The 12,623-nt window shown below is 37.9% G+C and overlaps 1 protein-coding gene across 3 annotated transcripts in view; it reads left to right on the top strand.

Moving 5' to 3' along the window:
• Positions 1–12,623, top strand: part of smarcd3b (SWI/SNF related, matrix associated, actin dependent regulator of chromatin, subfamily d, member 3b) — a 73,151-nt gene that overhangs the window by 34,139 nt on the left and 26,389 nt on the right. For all 3 annotated transcript variants that reach the window (XM_052153162.1, XM_052153170.1, XM_052153155.1), the window contains exon 2: positions 10,826–11,004. In XM_052153162.1, coding sequence (XP_052009122.1) covers positions 10,826–11,004 — 179 coding nt within the window. The remainder of the gene's footprint in view (positions 1–10,825; positions 11,005–12,623) is intronic.

Below are 12,623 nucleotides of genomic sequence, written 5' to 3'. Positions count from 1 at the left end.
AGGGCTGACCACATGTGATTGGATCACCTGAAACACATCTTAAAACCAGGTGGAAACGGGGTCTTTTAAGACTTAATTGCTTATTAAGTTATAATTTAAAGGAATATTCTTGGCTCGATACATGTTAAGATCAATCGACAGCATTTGTGGCATAATGTTGATTACCAAGTCAAGTAATTTTTATTTGTATTGCGCTTTTCACAACAAGCATATTTTCAAAGCAGCTTTACAGAAAATCATGCATTTAACAGAAAATGAAATTGTAATATCTATAAAGTCTTAGTCTTCATTGTGTAGTTTGATTAATATGATTATAAATTGTCTATACGAATAAGCAAGCCAAAGGAGACTGTGGCAAGGAACACAAAACTCCATAAGATGTTGGTTGATGAAGAAAAATAACCTTGGGAGAAACCAGGTTCACTGTGGTGGCCAGTTCCCCTCTGGCTAAACAGCATGAGTTAATGCCAATGTTAGTTATTTGTGTGCAGTTCAAGTCATGGTTTAAAATGTGTTAACTAAGTAAGTGTTAAGGGCCAATGTTTAAACAAAGATTTTGTGTGAACCATAAGATTAATGACTAATGTATTTTGAAGTCACATAGATGCATTGTTCTTTGCTGATGAAGGCTTTTTTTTGGCAATTAATTGATAATCTATGTATTTCATTTAATGTTGTCCATCATTAGACCAAGGTGATGCAGGCAGAGATCGGTGAGTGCATCGCAGTTCAACCGGCAGGTAATTTCAAGGAGGTTCATCCAAGGTTCATGCAGTGGCATATAAAGAATCCCATGTTTTATGGTTGGAGTTGGCATCAGTTCACCCCCTGAAGTCCATTGTAATAGACTGGTCTGGCTGGCACCGGCTGCATTTAGTCATCACTCAGAGACATGTAACAGTGGAAAAGTGACACCAAGCAGAAAGTGAGCTGGATCTGGCCGGCTCTGATAACCTCGAGATATGAATCGGGAAAGGTTCAGGTGGAAACAAATATAATAATAATAATAGAGTTATAGAACATCATAAATGTTTCTTGTTCCAGCAGACCTAACTAAAGCTGCCTAATTGTGTGTTGATGGAGCTAGACCATTCAAAGCTTTGTATGTAGTTAACAACATTTAAAAATTAACACAAAATCAGGTAGCCAATGTAACAATGATAAAATGGGGCTAATATGATCATATTTTTTGGTTCTATTCAGTACTCTGGCTGCAGCATTTTGAACAAATTGAAGTTTATTTATTGAACTTGCTGGATATCCTCCCAGTTATCATCTTGTCTTGAGGTCATGAACGCATTAATTAGTTTTTTGGCATCAGCAACAGAGAGCATGTGTTGTAACTTTGCAATATTTCTGAGGTGGAAGAATGCTGTTCTACAAACATTGGAAATTTTATTTTCAAAGGACAGATTGGTATCAAATATAACACCCAAGTTCTTTGCTGTTGAAGATGATGTAAAAGTACATCCACCGAGAGTCAAATTACCATTTTATGAGTAATTTGTACCATTTTATACCATTTTATGAGTTTTTTGGTCCAATAATTAATACCTCTGTTTTGTCTGAATTGAGTAGACATTTCTGGCCATCCAATCATTGATTTAATTGCTACACACTGATAATTTGGAGAATTGTGAAATTTTGTCTGGTTTCGAAGAAATATAAAGTTGGGTATCATCCAGGGAAAACATATATAAGGAGAAGAGCAGAGGCCCTAAAATTGATGCCTATGGCACTCCATACTTGACTTTTGTTTGATTTAATTCCTTTTTTACAGACAAAGTGGTAGTGGTCTGCTGAATAGGACCTAAACCATGCTAATGCAAGCCCACAAATGCCAGCATAATTCTCAAGCCTATTCAAGAGAATGTTGTGACCTATGTTGTCGAAGGCATCACTAAGATCTATAAGCACTAGAAGAGAAATGCTGCCGTGATTAGAGCAAGTCATTTGCAACTCTGATAAGTGCATTCTCTGTACTGTGTTGGGGCCAAAATCGTAATTGTTAATAGACAGTATACTTTTTTAAGTAGAGATGAACATAATTGAGAGGACACTACCTTTTCTAGTATTTTCAACATAAATGGGAGATTTAAAATCGGTCTATTATTAGCCAATTCTCCAGGATCAAGTTGTGGCTTCTTAATAAGCTGTTTGATAACTGCCATTTCTTGGGAAATGTCCTAAGGTTAGCGAGGAGTTAATCATATTAAGAAGAGGTTCTGAGATTACAGGGAATACCTCTTTCAAGAGCTTAGTTGGTATTGGATCTAACATACTTGTTTTGGCTTTTGATGTTTCGAAAAGTTTTGTTAGCTCTTCATGAACTATGACAGCAAAGGATTGAAGTTGCTCGTGAGGAAATTTATGAGGCACTGTTTTCTGAAGTGCTGTGACAGTTGATTGCATAATTCCAATTTTTTAAAAAGAAATTAATGAAGTCATTATTATTGTGCTGCGACAGAATATCTGGTTTGGTCGAGGATTTATTCCTAACCAATTTATCCACAGTACTAAATAAACACCAGGATTGTTGTTGTTATTTTCTATGAATTTGCTAAAATATGCTGACCTGGCAGATTTTAGTGCCTGTCTGTAGCTACAGACACTATCCTTCCATGCACCGCGAAATACCTCTAATTTTGTATTTTTCCACTTGCGCTACATTTTCCGAGCTGCTCTCTTGAGAGTATGAGCGTGATCACTGTACCATGGTGCAGGTTTTTATTTTCTTTAATCGAAGCGGGGCAACACAATCAACATGATGTTGTATCAACGTCAACTCCATATGACAGAATTAAATCTAGTGTATGATGATGATGATGGCGATGAGTTGACCCTGTCACATTTTGTCTGACTCCAAGAGAGTTGAGCATATCGATAAATGTGAATTTTGAAATCAGCAACAATTAAAGCCATATTCACATGAACTACTAGGTCTGATAGAAAATTGGCAAATTCACCAATGAAATCAGAATATGGCCTGGGTGATATATATACTGTACCAAGAGCAAAAAATTACGGAGATTTTTTTATTTATATTTGACGGTGTCACATGAAGCATTATTAGTTCAAAAGACTTAAACTTGTAAACTGTCCCCTGATTAACACCAAAAACTTCACTGTAGATTGCAGCAACACCTCCTCGACACTTCAGATGAAACTCAAGTTTATAACAGTAAGTATATTAATATAAACTAATATATTCGGTTTAAGACAGGTTTCAGTCAAACAGAGTGCATCCAAACTATGATCTGTAATAATTTCATTTACAATTGGCACTTTGGTTGAAAGAGATCTAATGTTTAGTAGCCCTACCTTTTATATATGTTTTTTTGTTATTTTCAAGTTTTAACGTAATAATTTTTTTTCTAAATCATTTTGTGAGGGGTTTGTTTTTGGTAGTTTGGGGAACAGAAACAGTCTCTATATGTTGTAGTTTATATGACCTGTGTGACGTCTCAAGGCAGCTAGCAGATGTTCGGATTAACCAGTTTGTCTGATTCTTGACCTGTGCCTCAGTTAGTCAAATACTATCTCTATTAAGACTATGAGCCAAATTATTAGAGAGGAGAGCGGCACCTTCCCTGGAGGGATGTAGTTCGTCTCTCTTTAGCAGGTCAGGTCTACCCCAGAAACTCTTCCAATTGTCTATATATCCTATGCTATTCTCTGGATACCACTTAGACATCCATTCTAAGTTCAGTGACACTAATCTACTATAAACCTTGTCACCACGATGAGCAGGGAGGGGGTCATAGCATATTACAGTGTCTGACATTGTTTTTGCAAGTTCACACACCTCTTCAACATTTATCTCTAGTGATCTCTGATTGGCTAAGCCTGACATCGTTAGTGCTGACATGAATAACAGTTTTAGAAAATCTACGCCAGCACTTGTAAATTTGATCTGATGTCAGACACCAGAGCCGAAATGCATTTAACAATAGTGCCTGGAGTCTCTATTTCCATGTTCCTTACAATAGAATCTCCTATAAGAAGGGCGCTTTCAACATGAGAATGGGGAGAATCGATTGGAAACCCTAACAGGAACAGGAGAGTGATGTCGCTTTGCTGAGCGTGTATGTCACCGAGACGTACAACCAAAGTGTGCGTGTGTTGCTTGATGTACTACCCGTATCCGAAACAGTATCTACCGACTTCTCTTTCTCACTGACCTCCACTAGCGTTCAGATGCGTGACTCTAACTCATTAAACTTTTCTGTCATCCTGACTTCCTTACATTTATCACATGTGAATCCCTCACTGCTGACGGAAGAAGCTATAGTAAACATGTAGCATGCAATGCAGGAAACAATAACATGAGCGGATGCCATTACTTACCACACTTGTTTGCTTTTGTTCTTTTTTTCTTTTCTGAAGTTTCATTCTGGGTGGCGGAGAATGAATCTCAGCTGCCCCCACGTCTGAGATGTCAATCCGCGCATCTTATCACATGGCTGGTTGAACATGTTACCGCGGAGACATAGTGTGTGTGGAGGCCCACGTCATCCACCGCGGTATCTACGCATGACTCACCACGCACCCCACCTAGAGCGAACCACATTATAGCTACCACGAGGAGGTTACCCCATATGAATCTACCCTACCTTGCAACCGGGCCAATTTGGTTGCTTAGGAGACCTTGCTGGAGTCACTCAGCATGCCCTATGATTCGAACTTGCGAACTCCAGGGGTGGTAGTCAGCGCCTTTACTACTGAGCTACCCAGGCCCATTATGGTTGTTCTTGAGCGGCGAGAGATTGAGATCGATGTGAATCCCTAATGCAATTGTTTGCTGTTGTTGTGTTGGTTCCTGATCATTAGATCAGGAACGGTGCATGCGGTAATATACACGTAGTTGAAACAGTAAAAAAGGGGGTAGAAGAAGCATATGGTAAAATGGTAAAAGATAAAACAATCTTAAAATTCCTGGCTGATGTCCCCAGATGTTGCTTCAATATATACACATAATTTTCCTTCCTCATGATGCCATCAATTTTGTGAAGTGCACCAGTCCCTCGTGCAGCAAAGCACCCCCCATGCTTCACGTTTGGGATGGTGTTTTTCAGCTTGCAATCCTCACCCTTTTTCCTCCAAACATAATGATGGTTATTATGGCTAAACAGTTCAATTTTGTTTCATCAGATCAGGGGAAATTTCTCCAAAATGTAAGGTCTTTGTCCCCATGTGCACTTGCAAACTGTAGTCTGGCTTTTTTATAGTGGTTTTGGAGCATTGTCTTCTTCCTTGCTGAGCAGCCTTTCAGGTTATGTCAATATAGGACTCGTTTAACTGTGGATATTGATATTTGTCTACCTGTTTTTTCCAGCATCTTCACAAGATCCTTTGCTGTTGTTCTGGAATTGATTAGCCCTTTTCGCACCAAACTATGTTAATCTCTTGGAGACAAAATGCATCTCCTTCCTGAGCGGTATGATGGCTGCATGGTTCCATGGTGTTTATACTTGATCTGTTGTTTGATACAGATGAATGTGGTACCTTCAGTCATTTGTAAATTGCTCCCAAGGATGAACCAGATTTGTCCAAAAAAAAAATTCTGAGGTCTTTTTTATTTTCCCATGATGTCAAGTAAAGAGGCACTGAGTTTGAAGGTAGGCCTTAAAATACATCCACAGGTACACCTCCAATCAGAAGCTAATTGGCTAAAGGCTTGACAGCATTTTCTGGAATTTTCCAAGCTGCTTAAAGTCACAGTTAACTTAGTGAATGTAAACTTCTGACCCACTGGAATTGTGATTTAGTCAATTAAATGTGAAACAATCTGTCTGTAAACAGTTGTTGGAAGAATTACTTGTGTCATGCACAAAGAAGATGTCTTAAACTACTTGCCAAAACTATAGTTTGCTAATATGAAATCTGTGGAATGGTTAAAAAATGTAAACTCCTGACTTCTGAATTTCTGTCTTTAAACCCTCCAAAAATTGCTCCCATTTTGTACCATTGTAAGTGCCTCACAGTAACCTTGATTATTTTTTTATTTTATTTTAATTTTTTCTAAGAATAAGAAGAACGAGTCGAAATTTAATTTTGTGGTAATAAACTTTATGCCACAAATGATTGAGCTTAACGAATATTTCTTTAATTTTATAAAAGCTGATTAATGTGATGTTACATTACCTCAAAACCCTCAAATTGAATATTCTTTAATTACTGCTACAGTATCTAACTCTTTAATCTGTTCTCTATATCGAATTATTCTTAATGAGCCTATTCGTTCTCAGAGTGTTCAATTGCTCAAGTATATGTTATTTTTGGCTCATTTGAGTTTCTCTTACCTGCCCTTTTGACCACTCTTTGTGTGTTTGCTTTGTCACTTCAAGCCATACCTTTGACATGCCAGCACCATGATCCTAGCCCTGACTGTGGCTTCTCTGAGTGGCATCACTAAATAATATCTGTTTTTACCTCCCTCTCTGGTGCTGTGTATTATCATTGCTTTCTTCTTTTTGAGAAGTTGTTGCCTCATCCATTTCCATTACTCCTTTGAAACTTTCATCTATCAATTTTATTGCCTTAAGAGCCATCAGGACTGTCACTCTCAATAAAAATTTTCTTGTCTTTGCAGGCACATTGTTACCCAGTATCTTGCGAGCTATACAGTATTATGTTGTGACTTTTTAAGGATGCAACTTTACTACCAAGACAAAACAAAAAAGGTCATTAAGGACATTATTTATTAAAGGATTATAGTGCAATCTGTAATAATAGCATATTAACCAAATTACAGTTTTCCCTCTAAACCCTAAACAACATTTCTTCCTACAGATAATAAGATTCTCCTTATCTTACCCCGCAGCTATAATTTTATTTTTACTTCATATCATTATTCAAAATCTTTCCTGATTGCATTAGCAGCTCACCTGAAGAGCCTGAAGTGTTTTTTGTTTTCATGTCACATTTCAGTGCAGCTAAATACCACGTGAATATCACTTTCGTAGATCAATACTTGTATTGAAGAACTACATTTTATATTTGATGTACCAAATTCCATAGTTGTTACTATTGATTTATCTATATCTATATATATTATCTTGATTTATTAAACTATTAGTTTGTTCACTTTTTATATGTTCATTAATAAATATATATATATATATATATATATATATATATATATATATATATATATATATATATATATATATATATATATATATAAATATTTAAGCAATATCACACAAGAAGTTTTGCGATATGGCCCTACATATATCTGAATATTTTTTATTTTTATATATATATATATATATATATATATATATATATATATATATATATATATATATATATATATATTAGGGCTGTCAATCAATTAAAATTTGTAATCAGATTAATTACATGGTGTCCCGAATAATTAATCACGATTAATCGCATATACATATATTTGCTGAGAAAGCCCCTCATATAACAATAATTCAATATATAAAGATTATACATATTTATATCATATATAATTATACATAGTTATCTTTAAATATTCAAAATTTATATATATAATAAAAAATATTCAGATAATTAAAATGCATTACATTCTTGTGGCAGAAGAGTTAATCATTGATAAGAAAATACAAAAAGCGGCTTTAGAATACAATGTATTGTTTACTACCATATTATTGATCATAAGTCAATCATTGGCACACAGTTCACAGCAATCCATTACACAAGTGAATATGTCAATCAGTTTGAGATTTATTATGAGGGCTTGTTTAAGGACCGTCAATTTACATCTGCATCAGACATGCTTGTGTAGCATCTCGGGTGTGTTGCGTCATAAACATAAAATGTTTAGTTCACTGATTCAATTTAAATATAGTTTAATACTCAATCTTTAAACACATCATGAGATCCCTTAGATTGCATTTGTGCTCCTTCGAGTGTTTAGAACGCAAACGCATGTTTGTGTTATTCTGCCTACTGAATTGTTTTCTTCACTGTATAAACTGCGCGTTGCTCATACAGCTGAAATTTCACTCACTTAGTAAACAGGTGGTACTACAAGCTTGCATTTCACAGGAATCTTCCTTATTATGGTCCGGGGGCATTGTAAATGTTATTTTTTGTCAAATTAATCCCACTGAATTAACGCGTTAAATCGACAGGCCTAAAATAAATATATATATATATATATATATATATACATACACATGGTGTCCCGATTAATTTCATAATAAATTGTAGTCGATTGACAGCCCTAGTATGTGTGTGTGTATATATATATATATATATGTACAGTGAGGAAAATAAGTATTTGAAATCACAATATATGATTTTTTAACTATTTATTTGTATGATACAGCTGCAAATAAGTATTTGAACACTTGTCTATCAGCTAGAATTCTGACCCTCAAAGACCTGTTAGTCTGCCTTTAAAATGTCCACCTCCACTCCATTTATTATCCTAAATTAGATGCACCTGTTTGAGGTCGTTAGCTGCATAAAGACACCTGTCCACCCCATACAATCAGTAAGAATCCAACTACTAACATGGCCAAGACCAAAGAGCTGTCCAAAGACACTAGAGACAAAATTGTACACCTCCACAAGGCTGGAAAGGGCTACGTGGAAATTGCCAGGCAGCTTGGTGAAAAAAGGTCCACTGTTGGAGCAATCATTAGAAAATGGAAGAAGCTAAACATGACTGTCAATCTCCCTCGGACTGGGGCTCCATGCAAGTTCTCACCTCGTGGGGTCTCAATCATCCTAAGAAAGGTGAGAAATCAGCCCAGAACTACACGGGAGGAGCTGGTCAATGACCTGAAAAGAGCTGGGACCACCGTTTCCAAGGTTACTGTTGGTAATACACTAAGACGTCATGGTTTGAAATCATGCATGGCACGGAAGGTTCCCCTGCTTAAACCAGCACATGTCAAGGCCCGTCTTAAGTTTGCCAATGACCATTTGGATGATCCAGAGGAGTCATGGGAGAAAGTCATGTGGTCAGATGAGACCAAAATAGAACTTTTTGGTCATAATTCCACTAACCGTGTTTGGAGGAAGAAGAATGATGAGTACCATCCCAAGAACACCATCCCTACTGTGAAGCATGGGGGTGGTAGCATCATGCTTTGGGGGTGTTTTTCTGCACATGGGACAGGGCTGACTGCACTGTATTAAGGAGAGGATGACTGGGGCCATGTATTGCGAGATTTTGGGGAACAACCTCCTTCCCTCAGTTAGAGCATTGAAGATGGGTCGAGGCTGGGTCTTCCAACATGACAATGACCCGAAGCACACAGCCAGGATAACCAAGGAGTGGCTCTGTAAGAAGCATATCAAGGTTCTGGCGTGGCCTAGCCAGTCTCCAGACCTAAACCCAATAGAGAATCTTTGGAGGGAGCTCAAACTCCATGTTTCTCAGCGACAGCCCAGAAACCTGACTGATCTAGAGAAGATCTGTGTGGAGGAGTGGGCCAAAATCCCTCCTGCAGTGTGTGCAAACCTGGTAAAAAACTACAGGAAACATTTGACCTCTGTAATTGCAAACAAAGGCTACTTTACCAAATATTAACATTGATTTTCTCAGGTGTTCAAATACTTATTTGCAGCTGTATCATACAAATAAATAGTTAAAAAATCATACATTGTGATTTCTGGATTTTTTTGTTTAGATTATGTCTCTCACAGTGGACATGCACCTACGATGACAATTTCAGACCCCTCCATGATTTCTAAGTGGGAGAACTTGCAAAATAGCAGGGTGTTCAAATACTTATTTTCCTCACTGTGTATATATATATATATATATATATATATATATATATATATATATATATATATATATATATATATATATATATATATATATAATATATTTTTTTTTTTTTTAATCGGTTCTCTTCAGTGGTTGCTTTGTTTTTAATAATTTATTTTTCATAATGAAAATCATGGTTCATTCTAATTTAATTATATACATTACATTTGGGAAAAGATTAACCTTCACTAACATTTAAAAAAAGATTTAAATAACAAGTTTACGAGTCAAACACACACCACCTGTTCTCAGGAGAGAATTTGACACAGATGTGAGAGTGATGAGATTGTAGGTTTACTGTAGCAGAGTATACAGAGTAATTTGTTCATTGTCCTGATTTCTTTTATGTGTGGACTGTTGTCTAAGGTGTCATAAGTGTTGAGCAATTTGTGCTTGAGTGTGTGCAGTTGCTGATTCTGTTAAGGAAAGTAACAGCTGCTTTATTTGTTGGTTAGGTCTAACCATGTATATATATATATATATATACACGGTGTCCCGATTAATTAATTTGATTAAAAATTGTAATCAATTGACAGCCCTAGTATGTGTGTATATATATAACTTGTTAGTGGTATTAATCAAAATCTTTACCTTGACCAAACCTTTCATAAAAACAAGAACTTGCATTAAATTTACAGGAGTTCACATATGTGCACATATTCATTATTAGTTAATATTCTACTTCTACTTATAATTGTTCAGTGCATTATACTGTATAATCTAGTTTACTGTTCTTAGAGCAGGAAAATGTAAATGTCCATTTTTTAATTTATATAAATTTTTTGTGGTTAATTTGGAGCAAGGTTGCTGGTTCGATCCCTGTGAGTCATGAACCATTTCCACTGTGCCCACCATTGAGCCACTTAAGTTACTTAATCGCTGGTTGTTCCAGGGGAGCTGGCATTTTAATGTGTTTATATGGCATTATTGTATTAAAGTGGCAGAAACCAATTCCACTGGCCCTTTGTTGTAGCAATAAATGAAGATTTTATTCTATTCTTATGCCAGTTTATTTTTATTTTTTTTTAATTATTATTATTATTCTTTCAGCGACCTGGCATGCCATCAGGAGCAAGAATGCCTCACCAGGGTGCACCAATGGGACCTCCTGGACCACCATATGTAGGAAGCCCTGCTGTCCGGCCTGGACTTACCAATCAGGCCATGGAGACCAGCCGCAAACGACCTGCTCCTTCCCAGCAGCAGGCTGTACAGAACCGAAACAGGAAGTGAGTATAATATGACCCCCTAATAATCAGGAGCCCTCATGATAATATAGAGGCTTTTGTCATACCAAAAACTGGAGAACTTGAAATTATTGACACGGTAATTTAACCCTGGGTTAACACTGGGAGATGGCGATTCCACTCAGGAATGTCACTTTTTATTAAACAAAACAAAAACTTGATCGCTTAAAAGTGCAATGGTGCAGCTTCAGTTCAAACTCAAATAGCTCAGGTAAGCACACGGGATTGGCCAACACACACAAACAGCTTCTCAGCTGGGCTCTCTCTCTCGACTGCCACTGTCTCCTCTCCTTAAAAGACCCAATCACTCCTCACTGAAACACAAGGCAGTTGGCAGTCATTTTCCACTCATCTCCCACGCTTCACTCTCCACAGCATGGTGCTCTGCCACGGCATCGCCTCCACATACCCCCACTGCCCGACACAGGCCAGGGAATCGTCTGGTCTGCCACAACTCCTGGGACAACAAAGCCCCCAAACCCCCTGTCCGATGCATCTGTAAGACAAAAGGGAGAGAGAAGTCAGGGGAATGTAACTGTAGACCAGCTCAGAGTGCAGCTTTTACTTGTAAGAAAGCCTGTTGGCACAGCTCCGTCCACTGGACTGGTCTTGTGCTCCCTTTTTAGTGAGATCAGTCAGGGGCCTGGTGACATCCGAATAATTAGGCACAAATCTCCGATAATAGCCTGTCAACCCCAGGAACTGTCTCACCCCTTTTTTGGACTTAGGCCTCGGGCAAGTCACAATGGCCACAGTCTTATCTATTTGGGGGCACACCTGTCGTGACCCAAGTTGTAGCCCAGATACCGTAGTTCCACCCGCCCAATTGCACACTTCTTTGGATTTGCCGTGAGCCCTGCCTGCCTGAGCGACTTCAGGACAGCCCTCAGATGCTCAGATGCTGGATGTGCTGCTGCCAATCATTGATATAGATGATGATAACATCCAGAAAGGCAGTGGCATATACAGCGTGTGGACTTTGTCCATGAGCCGCTGAAATGTTGCTGGGGCCCGAAACAAACCGAACGGAAGCGTAACAAATTGGTGTAAGCCAAACAGAGTGGAAAAGGCAGAAAAGGCTCTGAACATGGGAGTCCAGGGAATATGCCAAAATATTTTTTTTGTTAAATCTAGTGTTGAATAAAAAAGAGCCGCACCCAACCAATTGAGCATGTCGTCAATGCGAGGGCTTGTGTACACAAAAAATTGACACCACGTTCACTTTTCTATCATCCACATAAAACCGGACCGATCCTTCGCTCTTAGTGAATAAGAATGCCGGACTGACCCAGTCACTGTGTTATACTATTAAACCCATGTCAAGCAGAGCACTCAATTCCTCCTACACTACCTTTTTTTTGTGTTCAGTTAAACGGTAGGGATGACTGCGTACCACAACCCCTGGAAATGTTTGGATATGGTGCTGTTTGAGATTCGAATGCCCGAGAAGAAGCGAGAACACATCGGATAATTCTCCTTCCTCTACGATTTCGGACGGTGAGAGGTGGTCTCCACAGGGAACCGGGGTGACTCAGTTGTTGATTTTTAAACTCACTTCCGGACCGAGCTCCTCCCTCTCTGGGACCACCATCACCAAAGTC

This window comes from Xyrauchen texanus, chromosome 2 (assembly GCF_025860055.1).
Source record: "Xyrauchen texanus isolate HMW12.3.18 chromosome 2, RBS_HiC_50CHRs, whole genome shotgun sequence".
Classification (NCBI taxonomy): Eukaryota; Metazoa; Chordata; class Actinopteri; order Cypriniformes; family Catostomidae; genus Xyrauchen; species Xyrauchen texanus.
The sequence above is the reverse complement of the archived record's forward strand: the minus strand, read 5'-3'. Positions and strand labels throughout refer to the sequence as shown.